General features: G+C 36.9%; 1 protein-coding gene across 1 annotated transcript; it reads right to left on the bottom strand.

Annotated features, from left to right (window-relative positions):
• Window positions 1–1,185: 1,185 nt before the first annotated feature.
• Window positions 1,186–22,097, bottom strand: LOC125834758 (uncharacterized). The gene is made up of 13 exons (XM_049513908.1): window positions 21,945–22,097; window positions 21,188–21,272; window positions 20,968–21,038; window positions 18,884–18,998; window positions 18,698–18,777; window positions 17,706–17,790; window positions 17,555–17,635; window positions 16,680–16,774; window positions 16,421–16,471; window positions 3,900–3,980; window positions 2,587–2,659; window positions 2,425–2,502; window positions 1,186–1,439 (listed from the first exon to the last, which is right to left on the bottom strand). The coding sequence occupies exons 1-13, from the start codon at window positions 22,052–22,054 to the stop codon at window positions 1,401–1,403; spliced, it is 1,044 nt and encodes a 347-aa protein (XP_049369865.1). The 5' UTR covers window positions 22,055–22,097; the 3' UTR covers window positions 1,186–1,400.
• Window positions 22,098–22,633: the final 536 nt, after the last annotated feature.

Genomic DNA, 22,633 nt, shown 5'->3' with positions numbered 1-22,633 from the left:
TTTAACTCATAAACATGAATATAAGAAACATTGATAATTTATAAAACTTAAAACTCATAAAATATTATATAAACAAGAATAATATATTTTTACGAACACGTTCACAGAAAATAACAAAGCTGAAAATGAACTTACTCTTGAAAATCTTTCCTCTAATGCTTCCCCTAATGGAGAGAGTTGTACATATTCTTGGTTTATGAATTCATCTATATAAGTTGATCATTGAGCATAATTTAATGGAATAGATAAGATCATTCATCATCAATTAAGTTAGGTAACTAAAGAAAATCAAAAGTTTTATTGTTGGAGACAAAAAGACTTGAACTATGATACAATGTTCTTTCCAACTTCCAAAAAATAGCTACGTTCAACCATTGTTAAGCGATTCATACATTGCAAGTACAAAAAAACTAAGAAAAGAATGAACAAAAATTACACAAGAAAATGTTTTGTTGAGAAAACATTGTATTCTAAATTACTACATATTAAGATACTACGCTATAATAAGTATTTGATAGATGAACAAATATAACATGTAGAAGCTTCAATCAAACTAATAAATGTTAGAATGTGAAAAGGTTGTATTCTAATTAATATTGAGGAAATTTGCTACTATAATAATTACTGGCAGATGAACCATCTATTGCTTATCCGGTTCAATGCATATGATTATTAATAAGTTTTATATTTCAGAATTATAGTTACTGGACTTTTAATGTTATCTTTATATAGTTAAAATATTATTATTTATTAAGATATTTGATTAAATTTATATTTAGTGTAGGGATAAAATGGTAATTCAACTTTTCATTTTGGAGGTTCCCACTTATAATAATATATGATATATATGAGTATTCTAGGCCAGCCTATGTAGCAAGCACCCTTAGAATTCAGAAAGTATTTAGACGGACTAAACAGAGTCCCATATAGTCATAACAATCTGGAGGTACTAATATGCACAAAAATATCATACATGGACACTCAAACAATTAGGGGTAAATTTGATCCAATAAATGGCACGAGATCATTTTTCAATCAAATTGGTGAAAGAAAGGACAAATCTGATGTAGTAACCCCTACTTAAAAGAACATTTTAACCCTTTTTGGTATTTTATATTATGAATCAGCAAGAGGGTATGGTTATTATTTTATAGACATAGTAAAAAGCATTTCTAGTGCCATAACGTTGAATCATAAAAAAGCATGTACTTGTAATCCTTGCATTAATAAGAAACCAAACGCAAAACTATTTTAAATGTTCTTGTTTACGGAATAGAACATTTATTACAGTTGACACCTTTATGTACAATCTCCATAAAAACATCTCCAAAGCTTTGATTCGTGATACTAAAAGTTACTGAACCAAGCTATTCAATTATTATTTTGTATCAGTCCAGTATTCAAGGTTTTGACTGAGGGGGTCGACGAAGTCCAGGAATCTGCAAACAAAGTTACCATCATAATGCATTTTCACTAAAGTTGTAAGAACATGTGTGCTTACAAGTAACATTGCAAAAATATGTTTTATTCTAAAAAGTAACCAAGATATCGAAGAACAAAAGTGTTTGTATTTCGACTAAGGATGGCCTGGTGATAGACCCTCTGCCTCTAAAAAGAATGTCTGTTTTGAGTCATGAAGTGATACATAGGGTCCAGTAGGGATGACAATGGGGTGGGTCGGGGAGGTTTTTGGGCTATGCGGAGGGGATGCAGGTATAAGGTTATGCGGGGCGGGTTACGGGTCTATACATATTTAAACAAAACAAAAGCTTAAAAAATTATGACTCTAATTTTATGTAATGATATCATCTTCCAAATAATATATTCATCAAAACAATACAATACAATATAGGAGTAATAAAATATTATACGTACATTATGAAACAATATATAACCATCCAAAAAAAAGTGTTACTTGCACAACACGTGGCGAGCTTATTACCTGGCAATGGCCTCCCTGTTTCTTCTTTCTATTGTTGTGGAGTTGATGTTTAGTATTTATTTTTCCTTTTTAACCCATACAATTTCCTTATATATAAAATCATAATGATTGGAACATGGTGGATGTACCTGATGAGGCTATATATCGGTGGTTATAATAAGATTTGTTGGTTGAGTTGGACTGGATGGTGGTGTGAGCCATTTATATGGACTAGACGGTGGCGAAGCCATTATGTGGGTGGGTTCATGCAGGGTGGGGTGGAGCGGGGCAGGGAAAAATTAAAAGAAAAAAATTGTTAGGCAGGGCGGGGCAGATATTAGTGTTTGCAGGTTAATGTGGGTTTGCCCCGCCCCATTTGCCATCCCAGGGTCCAGAGTCTACCGTACCCGAAAAAGATTAAATAAGAAAAAAAAAAAAATTGGATGTTAAAATATCATGTTAGACACTTCAAAGTAGTCCAATAGCAAGTTCCGCAAACTAACCTCAATTCCATGTGGGCCTATTCGGTTATGGGAAATGAAATTGAGTACCAAAGTGACAAATTCATCAGGCACATCTTCCTGCAATGTTCAAAGGACAAACAAATATTCAAATGTACAATCCAAATTTAAACCAATTGGCATCTTAAGAAAATTAAAATGGACCTGTATAGCATGGCCTGTGTGTCTGACGACCACCATTTGGAACTTCCCTTGCATTTGACCTATTGTGAGTGTTCTGTGACAATAAAGAGAAACTATTGACAAATTGGTCTCATGTTTTATCAAAACACAAGCTAGAGCGATGTAGTTCATGCTTCTAGCATATTTTTTTTTGATAACTGATAACATAGTTCATGCTTCTAGCCTTAAACATCCCCAAATGTTATGAAATAAGCTTTTAGAATCTTTCACCGGAAAAAAATAATCTTGACCTCTATCAGGATAGAGATTCTACTTCATAGCTTCTCTTAAGACATTGGGTTGTAAAGTACATTATATCTGGAAAAGGCATCTTGAACGAGTCCTCTGAACAAAACAAGCATCATGGAGAACACAAATATAAACAAACTCAACTGTAACAAATCCAATGGTATATCGAAGCTCTACAATGAAGACATTATTTTTGTGAGAGAGAAAGTAAGGTAGATATAATGAAGGGTATTTCCACAAGAAAACTGTTACCCAATAAAAATCATAGTGACATCTATTTACTTGGAAACTAGGTCGTTCCCACGTACATGTTCTGAAAATTGATTGTTTTTGTTGGATATAGTTGGAGAACCCTATATAAAAGGGTTAGAGTGTTGAGCATAAACACACTTATTTCTCTAATATCTTTGTATATCTGTTTCAGTTCCATTAGAGGTAGTAAAAGAAGGCACTAAAGGATAATACACTTCTCTGAAACCAAATGACATCACTATTGTTTTTACAAGACTATTCTTAGTTCATAGACATATAATGACAATGCCAGAAAGGTTAGTCATTTATGTAATTGATAGAATAAATGGCAGTCCTCTATTGCTTCCATTGATATGTCCGCTGTTTGCTGCTCGTTTTTTCATATACTGAACAATGACAAGTCTCCAGAGATTCTAAGCAGACTTTGGCAATTCTGCTTTCTGTTTAGGATTATACACATTCCCAACCAATAGATAGTTAACTAGGATAAAATTGGCAGTCATTTAGAGATACTTTTGCAAGAGGGATGGCCATGCAATTCCTCATTACAATTGAGACTGCAAGCATTATATTGTTTAGGATAGCCACGCACATAAATTGTTTCGATTACTCATTATTAAGTTGGATCAGAAACAGGAATATAAGGAACCATCAGGTGTACTTGAACCACATATCAGAATAGGAATATACAGAAACATCTTGCATACATAACTACATAGTGGTGAAGCTTCACATGCATACTAGCATCAATATAGAATTCAGTACAACCTTTGATACAGGTAAAAGTACACAACCTGTCAAGTCTGTCTGTCCCAGCTAAAAGCAATATCTTTGGCACAGGAGATGACAAAAACTTTTCAGAAAGGCCTTCATACCTGAGACAAGAGCATTATAGTTTCAGGTTCAAACTGGCATATGCTAGAATGGAAAACAATATGCTCAACATCCTGTGCAGCACTACTAGATGTCAGAACTCTTGAAGCATGATAGAGACTCAGTTGCAAGAAAATATTTCTCGATTCTAAAACCTAGTCAATGCCATTCTAAAAGGAAGGTATCAGTTATATAAATCCAGAGGGAATTAAATAAAAACAAATTTATCTGAAGAAGAGTTTAAACTTGTGCAGCAGGTTCTGCATTCTGAGACTAGATGAGAGATTATCAGTCATTTCTTCTACATTGCATCATGTAATACGTCAAAGGAACATACACTCGGAGTAGAACCACAAGCTTGGGTACCGACAATCATAAGAGCTTAACAATTAGTCCTTTTTCATTTTAAGTGCTTTAATTTATGATAAATCATAATAGTTCTGTTTCTTAATACCTTACGGTTTGGTTTAAGGGAAAGAATTAAAAGAATCCTCACCTCTACTAATGTAGAAAATTAAACAATTAAGTTCTAGAGATCCAAAAAATACGTTATACGAAAGCATTTTTTATAGCTCCATGGGCAAGGATGAAGCTAGAGCTGTCAATATAGGCTAGCCCACCCCATCCGGACTAACCCATACAGGCTTTAAAATTTGACGGGTCAGACCAGGCTAGCCCATTTTTTGTGTGGGCCAGAAAATGGTCGGCAGGCGCATACGCGGGCTACGGGCTTTGTCGGGCCAGCCTTTTTTCCTTAAAAGTATATTTTTTGAATTTTTTTAAATTAAATTATAATTTAAAATATTATCATAAATATCGACAAGACAATATTACATGGTGTTAATGTTACTACTTGTTAATCAAATCCACAAATAAAATTATCTTTATAATATTTATTAAGTTTGATTTCAAGTAAAAACATAAATAGCTAAATAGAAATATTAGCCGCCTAATTGTTCATTCTCAAAAAAAGAAATATTAGCCTAATTGTTTTCCAATGATCATAATAAAACACAAACTATGACAATATTCCATAGGCTACGGCCTATGTAGTGATTCCTTAGAAATTTTAGTGATTTTTTATTTTATGTAGTACATATTTATTTTTTTGAGAAAGGTAACATTACTTCTATATATCCACAAGTGTACTACATCAAAGTGTAGTCCCCCTCCAAAAAGTTTTACTTACATCATTCCTAGGATCTTGTAGTTACAACCAATCAATAATATTAAACACATTTTCAGTATCTCCTATCACTACTTGCTTACACCAAAAATAATAAAGCCCTAGGCAATTAGTCTTTATCTTCTAGATATTGTTTTGTTTTCCTTCAAAGCATCTTTGATTCCTTTCCTTCCAAATTGTCCACCAAATGCAAGCTGGGACAATCCTCCATCTCTTCTCATTTTTTCCTGCATTTCCATCCCTGTTCCAACATTGTAGGACTTCTATAATACTCCCAGGCTTTGTCCACTTAATCTTCCTCTTTTGGATAAACATCTGCCACAATTGATCAGTCCACTTGCAGTGTAAAAAGAGATGGTTGACTGTCTCCACCTGTTCTTCACATAGATAGCAACTAGAGCGTAGATTGGGTTTCCTCTTGTTTAAGTTCTCATGTGTCAAGACTGCCTGCTTTGCCAAGAGCCATGTGAAATAATTCACCTTGTAGGGAATTTCTGTTCTCCAGATCATCCTCCAGGGCCATCCTGCATGCTGCTCCTCCGTAGACCTGAGTTCTCTGTATGCTGATTTTACAATGAACTCTCCCCCTCTCTCCCCCTTCCATACTAGTCTATCTTCCTCTCCTGTCAAATTGGTAGCCATTTGCATTGTATCATGAAATCTTGCTATGGTTGTCATCTCCCAATCATTTAGTCCCCTTCTTAGAACCAGGTTCCACCCTTGTCCTGTCCATAACTCTGCCACTGTTGCTTCTTGTCCTTGGCTCAGACTATGTAGTACAGGGAAGGCATGTTTGAGTGCTTCCTGTCCACACAAAATGTCATTCCAAAAAGCTACTTTTTCTCCATTGCCCACCTTGCAGCTTGTTCTCTCTTTGACCAGCTGCCATAGGTTCCTGATAGACCTCCATACACTACAATTGTAAGGGTTGGTGACCACCTCTGTCATCCATTTATCCTCCATGCCATATTTTTCTATTATTACTTCCTTCCATAGAGATACTTCTGGTGAGACAAATTTCCACAACCATTTCATCATCAAACTCTTGTTTTGGGTTTTCAGCTTTCTGATATTGAGTCCACCCCCTCTCTTACTTACCAGCAGTTCCTCCCATTTGACCAAATGGTACTTTCTCTTATCTTCGCTTCCCTGCCATAAGAAGTTCCTCCTAATCGCATCCAACCTCTTGGTTACCTTGGCTGGTATAGGGAATAATGACATCATGTACGAGGGAAGGGCATCCAGGACACTGTTAACTAGAGTTAGTCTGCCACCTGACGATAAATATTGACACTTCCAGTTTGCAAGCTTCCTTTCACATTTCTCAATTACTCCACTCCATATTTCTTTTGACTTGCTCTTAGACCCCAAAGGCATTCCCAAGTAGGTTGTTGGTAATTCACCCACTTTCCCTCCTAGTGTATTGGCTAGGTCTTCAATATTTATCACTGTGTTGACTGGATAGATGAAACTCTTGCTCCAATTTATGTGCAGACCTGAAACAGCCTCAAAAATATTGAAGATGACCCTCAAAATCAGCATCTGCTCCCCTACTGCAAAACAAAAAACTAGAGTGTCATCTGCATATTGTAGATGAGTAATCTCTAGATTATTTCTTGTATTATTTCCCACTTGGAAACCTCTGATCCAGCCCTTTACTTTTGCTGTCTGAAATAGGTTGTTTAGTCCTTCCATGGCCAAGATAAAGAGAAAAGGGGATAAGGGGTCCCCTTGTCTCAGACCTCTGTATGACGAGAAGAAGCCACATGGGCTTCTATTGATCAGAATAGAGAATTTCACTGAGCTTATGCACTGTCTAATCCATGTTAGCCATTTTGTTCCAAATCCCATCCTTTGTAACAGATTCATCAAAAAGTTCCAATTCAAATGATCATATGCCTTCTGGATATCCAGTTTACATAGGATCCCAGGTTTCTTGTCTCTCTCTCTCTGGAATCTACACTTTCATTGGCTATCAATACTGCATCCATGATCTGCCTATTCTTGATGAAAGCCATTTGTTGTCTATCCACTAGCTTATGTATCACTTTTTTCAGTCTTTCGGCCAAAAGTTTTGCAATTATCTTGTACACTCCTCCTACTAGACTTATTGGTCTGAAGTCATTTAGTTCCACAGCCTCCGTCTTCTTGGGTATCAAGGTCACAAAAGTAGCATTTATACTCTTCTCAAATACCCCTTCCTCATGGAAGTTTTGAACTGCTGCCACCACTTCTTTTTTGATGACTTCCCAACACTGGCTAAAGAAAGTCATGGAGAAACCATCTGGGCCATGGGCCTTGTCCCCGGCACATGCTTTGATGCCTTATAGGATTTCCTGTGCTTCAAAAGAGGCCATCAGTTGGTTATTGTCATCCTCATCAATCGTAGGGCACCCTATCATTTCTAAGTCTGGTCTCCAGTCCTCAGTTTCAGCATATAACTTCTCATAGTATTCTGTGATCTCCTTTTGTATCTCAGCAGGCTCAGTCAATAGCTCGTCTCTGACTTTAATCTTATCAATAGTGTTGACTCTTCTATGTGCATTTGCTGTTTTGTGGAAGAAGCTTGTATTCCTATCCCCCTGTTTAAGCCATACTGCCCTAGATCTCTGTCTCCATGTTGTTTCCTCTTTTTTAGCCACCTCCTCAAACTCAGCAATAAGAGCCAATTTGGAAACTATCTCCTCTTCCTCCAAAATTCTCTGGTCCTGTATCATTTCAAATTCTGCTAATTGATTTAGTACAAATTGCTTCTGTTGACTCAGATTGCCTTGCCTGGTCTTGCTCCACTCTTTCAACTTAGCTTTCAAGGCCCTTAGCTTCGCTACCAGTACAAAGTCTGGTTTTCCAGGGAAGCGAAAAGACTCCCACCAGGTCTTAACTCTATCATTAAATCCATCAGTAGTCAACCACCAATTTTCGAACTTGAAATATGATTTGGTTGTCCCCCATTCTCCACATTGTAGCATTAATGGGGAGTGATCTGAGACCATTCTCTGTAAAAGACAGATTGTTTAATGTTCCTGAAATTTGAGTCCCATTCTTCAGAGATCAGAAACCTGTCTAGCCTTGCTGCTGTGAAGTGTCTGTCCCCTCTTCTCCAAGTGAACTCTCCCCCTGCTAAATCTAAGTCCATTAATTCCATGTCTTCAATGAACTCTGATAGCTCTGTCATTGCCCTGTTGATTCTGTTACAGTTGTACTTCTCAGAAGGATACCTCACAGTGTTGAAATCCCCACATAGGACCCAAGGGCCCGTGAATAGACCTCTTGCTGCCCCTAGCTCCCACCAAGTTTCTTCCCTTTCTGCTCTATCATTCGGGGAGTAGACACCAGTTAGATGTCATTTAAAATCCAGATTCTTCCTAGAGAAACAAACAGAAACTGAAAATGCACCCACACTACTCACCTCCCCATCCCATCTTCTTTTATCCCACATAATTACTATGCCTCCCCTCGTCCCACTAGCTTCGAGTTGCACGTAATCTACCCACCTACTACCCCAAATTTCCTTAACTTTATTAACAATCTCCCCCTCCATTTTTGTCTCTTGAAAACATACCACATCTGCTTTCCAAGTTCTTATCATGTTCCTGGTAATACTCCTTTTCCTCCCACAATTCAGCCTCCTCACATTCCAAGACACAGTGTTTAAATTCATTGATCCATAATGGCCAAACCCCCCCCCCCCTCTTTACTTCTAGTACCATTGCTATAGAACTTAAAATCCAGTTGCAACCTTTTTAGTTCTAATAATCCTTTCCTCTTGCCTGTTGTTTGTTTACTCTGTTCCCCCTGTTTCCTTGTTTATTGCTATCGATCTTCATCAACAACTCCTTTGCCTTTTCCTCACACCCTTTGAAATTAACCCCGAATTCTGAGCTTAGTTTGGTTATATTTTGTTGTATCCAGTCCGAAATGCTCATGTCTTCTTCTGGAAATTGGATGCCCAATGGAATAGCTTCCTCTGTACCTCCGTCTAAATTCTCCTCCTCCAGTGGTTGAAACATTACCGTTATACTCTTCTCCCCCAATTCTTCTCTATCCGTGACTACCATCTCCACACTCTGTCTCGCGACTTCCAGCTCCCCTCGGTCTCTATTCCATTGCGTGATCTGGCATTGAGATTTGTTTTCCTTTGCTTTGTTTGTTGATATCTCGATATTTATTATATCTACAGGATAGGTAATTGATGTTTGGGCTCTAGAATTTTCCACAACAATTGGGTCCAAAAATTTTTGGCCCAAAGTCTTTGGGCCCAAAAATTCCTTTTGACCTAGCTTTTTCCTACTATACACATTATTATCCCCTCCTTTAAATCTCAGGCCCACTTGCATGCGGGACCCCTCACTTGAAGTCCCCACGTGCCCATCTACCTTTTTCGCAGGTTGTGCCTCCTTTATCTTCTGCAAAAGCTGATCCTGGGTATTGACCACTGGGTATTTGCCTTTCTCCTCTCTCCTCTCCTCTGATAATCTTACTGTGACTGGAGCTTCACACCACACCGGAATGGTGTAAGTGAAGCCATCGCAGGTTACTTCTACTTCTCTGGGAATCCTCTCCCCATCACCTCGTACTTTGATTCTGGCCCAATGAAGGTGATTCTTGAGAGAAGTCTCCTCCTCCGTCTCGATAAAGCCTCCACAGATGTCACCGATCTCCTTGAAGACTTTTTGTGACCACAAATTCATAGGTAAACCCAGCAACCTAATCCATACCCAATCTCTCCTTATCTCCGCCGGCCAGCAGCCTATCGTTGGTTTCCACCATTCGAGCCCCAACTTCATCTTCCTCCAGATCCATTGACCTGTTAATACATGCTCTGCTGCCACTTTGGATGGCAATTCAAACATAAAATACCCATCATTCATGGCATACACTTTGACTTGTATCGCCAACTTCCACGAATTACAAGCCCATCTTCTTACATCGTTCAAACTGGGGGTTTCGTCTGCTTGGCATTGAAATTTTCCTACGATGCACCTATTCAAGAGATCATTAACTGGCTGTGATTCACCACCTGTGATTCTTACTTTGTTCGCTGTACTCTGTATTTCGGCCTTCTCTGTTGCCTCCGTCATCCATCTATTTTGGAAGAGGGCTTCTTTGTAAGACTTGTGAAGCTGTTTTCTGTCCTTCACTGCTGTCCCCTGTGTTTTGATTGGCTCATAAATGAACCCAGCAATCTTGTGAGCTATATTCCCCCAGCCTCCATTAGGTGTGGACTCCGGAGTTATTATGACAGACTTGTTTTGACCTTGTAATGCTATAAAGCTGATGTATCTTCCACTTTCATTGTATTTAAGAGTGCAATAAAACTCTGCAAAGTGGTCCTTCAGGTTCCACCTCTTTACTGTCCTTCCGTGTACCTTTGAAGCTTCAATAAATACTGCAACTACCCATTTCAGGACTTTAATGCTAACTTTCACTCCTCTCATCAATTTTCTGCTGCGCTCCACCCATTCAAACCATTTTCCAACCTCATCTTTGCATCTCGTAATGTCGTAGGACTTGAACCCTGCATTGTAAAAGATGATATCCTCCCCTATTGGGTGTGGTCCGGCAGCCTTGCCGGATCCACCCATCTGAAATCTAGAGTTTGAATAATTTAAGCTAAAAGCTGACAGACCTCGATTAAAGTGCCTGAGAGCATTTTGTATTTGTATTTTGGTGAGTGTTTATTTGATGGTTTGGAGTATGCTTTAGTACATACTTTATAAATATAATTTGTATTTAAATTGTAATGTTTCAAACTTTAAACAGATTTGAGTTTAGACTCTTGTAATTTTTAATACTCTATTTTATTTTTATTTTTTAATTAATTTTAATTTGGCCCACGGGCTGGCCCTATCCATATTTCTCAAGCCCCACAAATCGGCAGGCTTATTCAAACCGGGCTAAAAAACCCTTTTCTTAAATGGGCTCCAAAAATCGTAGCACAGCCCTATCAAATCACGGGTTAGGCCAGGGCAGCCCAACGGGCCTAGCCCATATTGACGGCTCTAAATGAAGCTATAGAAGCCTTAGTTGCGCGGACTCTTCACTTTTGATGCCGCACCCGTCTCGGAGCGAATCCGACAAGCACCCGTTGACATTTTTGAAGAGTCCGAGCAACATAGATAGAAGCCCTCATAAGATTGTCATCAAGGTCTCAAGCTAAGGAGTTGCAAGCCACGGTTGTTGGGGTTCAATGGGAAATCAAGAAGATGTATGTTGTGGAAGAAAAGCCCAAGAATTGTACCGAATAGTAGGCTAAGTTCTAACATATTTCATGGTCCAAATCCAAGCCCAAGAGGAGGAAGATTGGGGCCCAAAGGAGAGACCAAAGGGGGCATATTAGCATGCCCAAAGGAGCTGAAAATTAAAGCCCAAAAAGGCTGAAATTGTGCCCAAAAACAGGAGCTGATTCACGCCCAAATTGAGTGCAAGTTTTGGTGCATATTTTGTCACTTATTTCTTGTTTTGTTAGGGAAGAAGTTTGGAATTATTTTACATCCTTTCCTAGTTAGGGTTTAGCATTTGTAATTTCCATAAAAGTATGATTTGAATCTCCTACTATTAAGGATAGATTTCCCCTATATATAGGAGTGAATTTTGATATTTTTCATAACAACATTATTATTATTTGAGAGTTTCTATTTTTACATCTCTGTGTATTGGCTACTTGAAATTTATTTACAACGGTTAGAATAAGAGTAGAAACAAGAATAGAATTGTAATGCCCCGCAATTTCTAAGCATAGATCCGAATCTTGCTCTGTATGCATATAAACTTGAGCCCGAGGATTTCAAATTTGTACGTGTATTAAGGTCCTCTACTAGGTGTGTGAAGTGTATATACTGTATAGAATGTGGTTTAGGGTCATAAGAAACCTCTAGCACTACATTGAGTTCAAAGCCTTTCTATCGGCTAAGTTTTTTGCAAGAGTTAATACAAAGGTCAACTTCAAATGACCATATATCTCGGAATAGTAAGAGTTAGGTGACCAATGACCTATCAAATTAAAGGTCTACGAGTCTTCTTTCCAATGCCACCGACCGCTCGTCAATCTAACTCTTGAGTAAAATGTTATGAGCATTTTACTGAAAGACTACTAGAATGGCAGTGTGCGCCGCACCAAGACAATTTTTATGTGTCCGCGATTTTAAGTTGCTCTATTTATTAATTTAAGTTGGGGGTTCACTTGGGCACTCATCTTGGACAACTTCTGGTTTATTTTCTCTCAAATTCTCTCCTCTCCTTCATCTCCAACACCAAGGTATGTTCCTCATATGTATCTCAAGTGCTTCTAAACAATTACAATCTCTAATCACGAATTCTTAACAATATTCTAGCATCAAATACTCCCTCTCACATCTAGTGAAAACAAGAACTCATCTCAAGGTACAAGAAGCGACTTTTGGGGTTCCTCTTCAACGTTAGAGTTTCAATTGGAGTGATTCAAGGTATGTAGGACTCCAATGAGGAATTTCTTTCATCCTCATACCCAAAATTTATCATGAATTCAATTCAATAGTAAGGGTTTATAAACCCACTTTTAAATTCACCATTTTTATAATCCAATTGCATCATTTCTTAAATTACTTACTCATGATTATGAATTTTGACTCTTATATTTCCTTTTTATGCTTAGCAAGGTTTTCTATTGTCATCCCTACTAGTTCTTGACATGATTTTTGTCTATGATTCTTGAAATTTATATTTTAAACATGATTTTAGCGTCTTTATGTTATTGTGAAAATTATTTTGAGAATCTACTAGTTATGCATGTTCTAGAAAATTATTATCATGATTTGAAAGATATGTTTCAGAAAAAGATTTCAGCACATGATTTTAGAAAGCAAGATTAGAGCTTCGTATAAGTTTTAGAAAGAGATTTTGAACAAGACTCATGATAAGCTTCTAGATAAGCTTAACAGATATTTTATTATAAGCTATATGGTTAGTATGTTGTGGGAGTAATATTTAGCACCGAGCAAACGAGGGTTCTACATAGCCCAAATTCCAGAACTATGTGCTACCGTAGGATTACCTTTCATCGTTTTATCGGTTGACCATTTGGCTCTGAGAGGCTCAGATTAGTGGATCCACATTAGACAGACACGGTTTATACCCTGACAAGGTATAGGGGAGCCCTCCCTAATTGGGATTGTAAGTTGATGCATCATGAGCTCACACAAAGTATGTCGGTTATGAGAAACTCCAACCTAAAAGATTTACTTAATTTATTTTATATTTTCTTGATATTATCAGTATAAGATTTTCAGTTATGCATCCTTTCAGATATGATATCAGAAAATATGGTCTCAGATATACATTTTTGTTTCTCTAATATTATGTCATGTCACAGTTTTGACTCTCAGTTCTTCGGTTATTGTTTGTGTATAACTCATGCTCAAATTTATAGTTCTTTCAGTTGCTTGTATAATTGTTGATCTCAGCCCTTACCTTGCATACCAATACATTCCATGCATTGACTCTATTTTGCACTACATCGTTTCATGATGTAGATTTCAGCACCCCTGATAAGGATTCATGGGCAGACGTTTCACTAAGTTCCTCTACTTTCAGCATTGAAGTGAGTCCTCGCATTCAGAGGACTTCAGTTGTGAGTCATTAGATTTTATTCACTTCAATTGTGTTAGCTTTCAGGCAATCCGAGGTCTTGTCGCAAATCGTTTATTTTTATTTTTTATTTTTTTATTTTCCTCGCAAATTGTTTTATTCAATTTAGAGGTTTCTAGACATTAGTACTCAATTGTAATAGACATATTCTTGAACTCTATTTCAGTTATGCTTTTGTTTATAGCTTCCACTTTAGTTTTCATATGATATGCTATGCCAAGGGTTAGCTTGGGATCACTTGTGGTTCCAAGTACCATGTCTCGGCTAGATTGTAGACTCGGGTCTAACAAGAATATAGAATACTACTCGCAAAAGGATTGTAATGTAGTGTCCTACTTGGAAAAGGAGTCCAATGTAGCATCTACAAATAGGGTTTCAATGTAATAATTTAGAGACACAATTCATTAATATTATATTATTATTCTCCAATATTTCTTGCATGGTATCATAGCTTCTACGATCCTGGTAGAGCATAAAAACAAAGATTTAACCGTCGGCGGGCGATTATAATTCATACACCTACCCATCTAGCCAATGATTATGTTCCCAAAAGTTGGCAATACTATATGCATGAAAAATAATCATCCTGAGAAGGAATGATTTGAGAAGCATCTGAGACAAAGAAAGTAGTCATCGTGCTTCTTTGTGGTGGCTTCTTAGATTTGATTTGTGTAGCACTATGCATCTTTCCGGTGACTACTTTCTCATATCCAATTTGTGTTGCACCATGCATCTAGTGACTACTTTCTCATACTTGATTTGTGTAGCACCGTGCATCTCTTAGGTGAATATTTTCTCATATTTGATTTGTGTAGCACTATGCATCTTTCCGGTGACTGCTTTCTCATATCTAATTTGTGTAGCACTGTGCATTAATCCTGACTACTTTCTCATATTTGAGTTACGTAGCACTGTGCATCATTTCGATGACTCCTCATATCTAATTTGCGTAGTTCTGTGCATCTTTTTGGTGACTTCTCAGATGTGACTTATGTAATTTTACTTTTCGTCAGTGTTGTACGAAAACCAACACCACCAAAAGGTACCGTGTCTCCCTGCGATAAAACTACAACCAGCGCCACTATGAATTGACCTCCTATGGACTTCACACACTGCCCAGGAGATCATCACCTTTGATGAGATCTGACCATGCATCGGCGTGTGAGACTATTCAGGCCACTTTTTCGGCTAATTTATTGTTCAAGATCTACTAGTCTCTTGATTTTGAGACAGCTCATATATTTTACACCAATTTCTGGCAATTTTTTAATTTGTTCCTTTACATTGAGGTTGCCTAGACATCCAAAGCAGTCCTTACCAGTTTTCTTGCAGATATCTTCATCAAGTCCCTCATTAGTCCTCGTATTAATCACATCTATAATAAGCTCGATACTTATGACATGTATGCACCAGCTTGAGGGGAAGTGCTAGAATAGGAGTAGGAACAAGAATAATATATAGAATTCTACTTGGAAAAGATTATAATGCATCCTTGTTGTAAAAGGAGTCTAATGTAGCGTCTATAAATAGGAGTAGAAGTTTGGGGATTTTATTCTTAAATTTCACCTATTTTTAATTTTCTTCCTTTAATCTTCGTACTTTTGCTTCCACATTATTTTCTTGTTTTTCGTTCAAGTAACCCGATTCTTATCAATTTTGCAGACAATTCAATGATTGAAGGCCCACTTAAATAGTAACTTCAGTATTTTAATCTGTCTCAGGTACATAGATGTCAGGAAATGTGAAGGCATGTGTAACAAACTGGCAAGTACAGTGGCAAGGAAAAATATAGGTTTCTAACCCCAATGTGCATCCTATGGTCAGTTTGATCAGAAAGAAATCATTGGTGCTTTGAAGAAAGACCAGAAGCAATGTGTAGATTTAGATGTGTTTAACTGTTGAATAGTTGGTGTAATAAGAAAATTATTCATGATTTTATTAATGTATTGGACTTCACAGACTCCTTACATATTTAAAGGAGTAGGTCCATCATAATCTGTAACCTCTCAGAGCCTTCTTTTCGTCTTGGTACTGATTGGATTCACTTTTTTTTATTTGATTCATACCTGCGTAAAGGCTTTTCCTGATTAAGGAAGAAGACTAGAAGGTAGAACTCTGAACTGAACCCAAAGGCTAGATTCCATTTCTAAGTGATAGTTACTTTTTGGGGTTAGTCTAACTTCATTCTAGTTGGTAGGTGTGCGAGTAAGAGGATAATAAGCGAAACTATATGAACTTTAGTCTTTACAATTGTACCCTCCCTCCAGAAAATAAGGTTGAGCGTGCAAGGAAAGGTAATTCATATCTTTCTGATCACAAAAGACTAAATATTCATTTGGTTGCCGTAGTAATTTAAAGTGACTGCTATCTTACTGAATGAATTGGTCTACCATAACCTTCAAGATCACAGGCAAGGGAGAAGAAAAATAAAAATGATTTGGAAATTGCACAGAGAACCAAAAAACAGTGTTTCCCTATAAAATGGAGGCTAATTGCTAGACAACTGATGCAACACAGTCCCCCATGGTCTCCTAGGACCCTAAATCAAAGATTCAGTGATTTTTGAAGTAGCACAATATGTCAGGATATATAAAAGATCTAGACTGGATAAGCAGAAAGAATAGCTCATACCACCCTTTCCAAAACTGTTCAGTTTCTTCAAGTCTTGCTCTATGCGTATAACTGCAGTATAAGTGTTTGTCAATGGGTAATTAGAAGCATCAAAAGCCAACACCAAAAAAAATTATTACATCTAGAAAACCTGCATACTACTTACAAGTCTGAAAAAGAAAACTGAAAGACAGAACTCCCCCTTCCCATTACCATCCCTAAAATAAAAATAAAAAAAATAAAAGTAAAGAAATGCCATAAAATATACATGGTTACACACCATTTTTTTGAGTCATCATATTTCAATGTGCTGGGGATTGATACACAGGCAGAGTCAATATTTCTCAAAGAGCCTGATTTGATACTCCATTCAATCTGTAGATGCATAAAATTTCCAAATAAAAACATGAGAGCTGCAAAAGATCTAAGGGATAAGAGGAGCTCCTGTAAACTCAAATCCTAACAAAGTAGAAGCTACATAGAGGAAAAATAAGTATAAACCAAGATGTTTTCTGGTTATAACAGATAAATCATGCTATGTTAGAGGGGTAGGAAAAAGGTTTGTGAGTTAAACTCCACAATGTTATGGTGTGAAAGTTACTTAAGATGACAAGGAGATGTCATATGGAAAATCGTTCACCTGATTATGTGACATTGGTGGTCAGACACTCAAGACTGTATTTGTCAACAAAAAAATAACAAAAATAAGTGACTAGATTGTTTCCTCAATGACATGTACTTATTCTTTGATGAAGTAAATGATTTCATTGATGGCATCAAGAAGATTGCAAAATTACAAAAGATATTACATCCAAAAATAAAACTGAGCTAGCTCCATAGAAAAAACAATGTGTTATTTTTATTAAATTAGAAACAATTTGTTGTTTAACAGGCACAGGACACGAAGCGAACAGCAGTAACATGATATACATAGTCAAAATATAGACTATTGCAGAGTACTCCCTCTGATAGTGATTTTCATACTTTCATGGAAAATAATATTTTCGGGTTGGGCTGGGTAGATTGAATATAAACCAAACCCTACCTGAGAAACAATGCTACTTGACTAAAAACAAAATAATAAACTTTGTTCAATTTGATAAGAGGTGCGCAAGACTGATGTCAGAAATGGAAGGAGTTTTAAGCATTGGGTACCGCTTTTTCAGGGGTCGAGAAATGCTGCATTCTGTTCGATAGTATCTTCTGCATATGAATCAATGATGCCATTGCTGTACCCTGATATATTAGGAAATCAGTACATAATGAAATAAAAAGCATATCCTAACAAGTTAGAAAGATTGACAACCTCAACAACATCCACAACCACCAAGCCAGCCAAACTTGGAAGTGATTTCTTTGCAGCAACATGAACTGCAACTGCACCTCCCATACTGTGACATAAACAGAAAACTCTAAGCACCACCTCTTATTTGTGGTACAGAAAACATTTAACCCAAGCATGCAGGTGATCAAGATATAAAGCAAAAATAGTTAATTCACAGCAGGACAAAAAATTCTTTCAAGGGAAAACATGTAAAGGTTTTTTCCTTATTTCTTATGCTTGCAAACCATTTTCATTGTTGGTAACAAATATCTAGGAAGAAATGACAGGAATTCAGACCAACCAAAAAATGGAGAAAAGTAAAACAACAAAAGATACATTTCATGACTCTTCAAACTGGAAGATAAAATGGAAAAAGGCAAAGAAATGTGGCAAATCAATGAGTTAAAAATTCCAAGTAATCATCAGTCTGATCGTTGCGACAGAGATCGATTTGGTTTACAGACCACTGCTACACTAATACAAGTCATTCTGTTATAAAACTACTGAGCTAATGTAAAAAAATTGTTCAGGGAAATTGCATCCAAGTAAAAAGCTTTGTGCCTCTTAGCTTGCAGCTAGTTAGAAATGATATAACACAGAATCTTTTATTTAGCTTAACACAGCAGAGATGACTGCGAAGAAATCCTCCAAACATTTTGGCATGAACAGAAATGGCTACTTTAGATTTATGTACCAAGGCTGAATGCAATCTAAAGCGCTGTATATACAGTCTCCAAAGAATTGATCCTTTATTAGTCGTAAAACTGTATGATCCTGAAAACTATGTTTTTGATTAGCATATAATACTTATTTGGGACTGATCTCCTATGGGTTGTTCTGCTCCCAGCATCGCATACACCTTTAGTGCTGTAAGTAGATATTTATCTATTCACAAAGTTACTCCCAACGTAGTAACTAGTCAAATAAAGGCGTAAATAATTGAATATGAACTAACTTCATGAACAAAGTACAACCTGTGGCCAACAAGCACAATTGCAGGCGGAGCATCTCCGTACATGGTCTTCAAAACAGAAAACACATCACTGCATAGCCTCTGCAACCAATTAGTCCACCATAACATGGGAATTGGGGCAAAAAAAGTTTCTCAAAAGCATCAAATGCTGAAGCTCATAGTAGCAAGATACATGGTTCTTAGGTACCTCAATAGACAAATCTACATCATTTTGTGTAGATGTCTTTCCATGTCCTCTTAGATCCATGGCCACTATCCTAGCTTTCTCCTTAATTTTGCTTGCTGCCAATGCAAATGAGAGCCTGAGAAAATAAAACTGCATAGATTTAGCATACTGTTTTGAATTTCAAAATTGATGTTCAACTACTTCATAGCAAGACACAGATAGAGGGAGAGAGCAAGCAAAACCATTCACCAACAGTCTCTGTACCCTCCAACAGAAAGAAAATTTCCAAGCATCTTGAATTAACTAAGGAATTCACTAAATAAACTGACTAAATGGTATAAGAGCATGGACATCAAGATTTTTTTAAGGTCGTCTGACCTATAAAAAAAAGGGAGTCACTAAAGTAACTTCTTGAACAGAAGGCTACTGGCAAAGCAAGATACCTAGCATTCAAGTGAAAAATAAAACATAAAGTAGTTGCACTACATTTAATTTTATTCTCAAATCCACCACCTAAGTTTTTACCCAGCTCCTTGTCTTCACTAAGTTTCCTCACTTGTAAGATGAAAGGTTCCAAATATCCCCAAAAAGTCGGCACAAATTCCTCTTCCACGCAAGTTCTCAGCTAGAAGACACTTGAACTCCCAAGCCCATTCCCTTGAGAGTTGACACAAAGCTACAAAAAGATTCTTTATAGCACACCAAGCTTGTGACTATATAAAATACAAATTTGTGGCACAACCACAATAACAGCTGTGGACTTTGGGTTTCCCTTGTTCAACATCTCTTAGATTCTCTCAAGAATAGCTGATTGAGTCTTAGCTAGATCGATGATCTAGAAAATTGGCAGGGATAGGAACACAGCTTGGAGGACTACCTCCCTATGTCTTTAAATTGGCAGGGATAGAAACACAGCTTGGAGAAATACCTCACTATGTCTCTTTTTTTTTTATAACCGAGAAATCCCCGAGGGTTAGCTGGCACGGAGTTCAAAACTCGATGGTTAATGAGCCTACCTCCACTCTTCTCCACTTAAATACCTGGCATTTTTCTATGCTGTGGGAGGGTTCAAACCAGTAACGTGCGCCTAACCTACATATAATGGATGCCGTTTTACCACTAGACCGAACCCAAGGGCAAATACCTCATGTCCTTTAAAAAAAACTTATTTAGAATGAGAGAAACAATAGTTTGTTCCATACTAGTCAGAATGATGTTAGAAGTAACAAAAGATACTTCTTTCTTCATTAATTGTTCTATGTAAGCAGTGGATTTTGGCTTGTACATCAAGATACAGAAGTTATACGAAGGACAAGGTTCCCCTTCAAATGGTATAATCATATCATTATCCACCCTTAACCAAGCCATTCTGCAATCAAATTACTGTTTTCTACCAAAATGTGAGAACAAGGAAGTGCAAGCTTTCCTATTTGGCTCTTCCTGATTCCCCTTTTTCTTGATCTCTCTGGCATCTTCTGCAGTCAGATGATTCTTAAACAGTTGGCATAAGCACAGGGAAAATGAAGCAACTTCAGCACAGTATGCATCAAGTCAAACTAAACTACTATTATTGTAAATAAAGGAGTTGCTATACATCTTTTGCATCTTGTTTATAAGGTTAGGCCATAAAATTGATCCTCTCCTCTTCCCTCCAAGTCACTTGCTTCTACTCAGGCAAAGCTCCTTTTTTTGGGACTTTGATGTATTATTGGTCAATTAGCGCAAAAGGATTGCCCATAAGAACAAACATGCAGAGTGAGGAATACTCCATTATTTGGATGTCTTAACTCGGATTTTGTTTGGCTATGATTATTAATAAGAAGGTTGAAATTCAATATTTTCATTCTTTTAAGAGAAAATGTGGAAAAGAAGGGTTCAAATGTAAGTTGCTCCCATATCACTTTTTGTTTGTAGACCAAAGTGTCATAAGGATTAAAAGTTTTAAAAAAAAAAAATCATCAGGATTAAATGCCTTTGTTATGATCCAAATTAAACCATAAAATGGAATGTGGTTATACACTTTGTAACCACAACTGCTACAACAGAAACATAAGAAACACTAATAATTCGGATTAGATCTTAGAAAATTGCACCAGAATACCTACCCAGAATAACCACCACCATGCAGGCAAAAAATAACAGGCCCTTCTGTCCCTGCCATATAAACATGAAATACCTGAAATGACAAAGCAAATAAAAGATGATCTTGCTACTTGACTGCAAAAAGAAGAGCATAAAGAAATGCTGTTGTTGTTTCTTAGGGGGTGACAAAGTGCAAAGAGAAAAAATATTCACTAAGAAAATTCAACAGAAGTTAGCACAAACATCATCTGAATCTGGGATCTGAATGTCATCCTCTTGATCGAAATAACCTGACCAGTCTGAAGGTGCATATTTCTGTGAAGAAGTCCTGCAGAGATAATTAAGACAAAATCTTCAACCAAATAATACTTTAATATAACTAATCAAAAACAATAAATCTCTACACTTCTAGGATTCTGGCTTTGAATTGCAAATAGAGGCACCTTTATCTGACCTAAAGCACTAAAAGAACCCCCCATACTCCCCAACCCCCAACTTTTTTTTTTTTTTATGACAAGGGAAACCCGCAGCCGCGACCCTTTCAGTCCGCACAGGGTAAAAGCACCGCTCCTATGCAATAGCTTGCAAACCACATAGGAGAGGTAACCCGCACTAGTCATGCCCCGTACGACGAGCTCGACCCAGAAGGCAAATCCCTCTAATATGTTAGCATCAAGTAAATGTGCTTTTTTAATTAAGTAATGTAAATTTCATAAGGTGCACTTGGGAAGCGCATATATATTAACAGCAAAAGGCATTGAGTTTCCTCCGAACATTTCAAGAAATCTATGAAGTCTAAAAAAGAATTGCCATTTTTACATCAGTAGAAGTTGTTAACACTATAACAAGCTATACTAGTTTTCTTTAATACAGATTGAACTTTCAACAAGCAACAACTACAAGAATGTGAATCACATATTTCAAATCAAATTTATTAGAAACCCACAATTCATAAAGCACCCAAAAATTCAATTTTTTTAATTTGGGGAAATGAACTTACTGAATGGGAGGGCGAGTAGGGGCAGAAGAAAAGGCAGAAGGGAGATTGTGGGAATTATGGGTTTCTTCTGAGCCTTCTTCTGGAAGTGATGTAAGGTTTGATGAATCCATGATGCTCACTCAATGTTTGTTTCAAGATTGTCAATTGTGATAAATGTTAACTTTATTTTATTTTTTTTCACTCTTTCTGTGATTTGATGCTTTTGCGTTATGAAGATTTCCACATGATGTGTTGGGTAAAACTTTGCCTTTCTGTTTTCAAGCCTTTTAGCCCACTAAGAAGCCCACTCCATAGTCGATTGTGGTTAAGGACGTCAATGAGACAGTTTGGTCGTTTATTTTTTTAAAAAGTAAAAAAAAAATGGATATATTATAATGTATAGTTAAAATAAGATAGAAAGTACTTATACTTTTTGGATATTTTATAATGAATAACTAAAATTATAAAAAAAAAAAATTATATCATCTCACTAAGTAGCCGTTTGGTCATGCGATACCATATCATGAGATGGAATCAGCTTTTGGACATGCTATCTCACGCTGATTCCATCTCATGATTTCATATCATGGGATGGTATTTCATATTCTCCAAAAATCATGATATGGGAATTCCATATTATAATTTGAGATTTTTGCATACAAAAATTGACCCACAAGTTTATATTATGTTAAAACAACCCCACTTTTATA

Source organism: Solanum verrucosum, unplaced genomic scaffold (assembly GCF_900185275.1).
Source record: "Solanum verrucosum unplaced genomic scaffold, falcon-dt-bn FXZP01000073.1, whole genome shotgun sequence".
In the NCBI taxonomy this organism is placed as follows: domain Eukaryota; kingdom Viridiplantae; phylum Streptophyta; class Magnoliopsida; order Solanales; family Solanaceae; genus Solanum; species Solanum verrucosum.
This window is presented reverse-complemented; position numbering and strand designations above follow the sequence as displayed.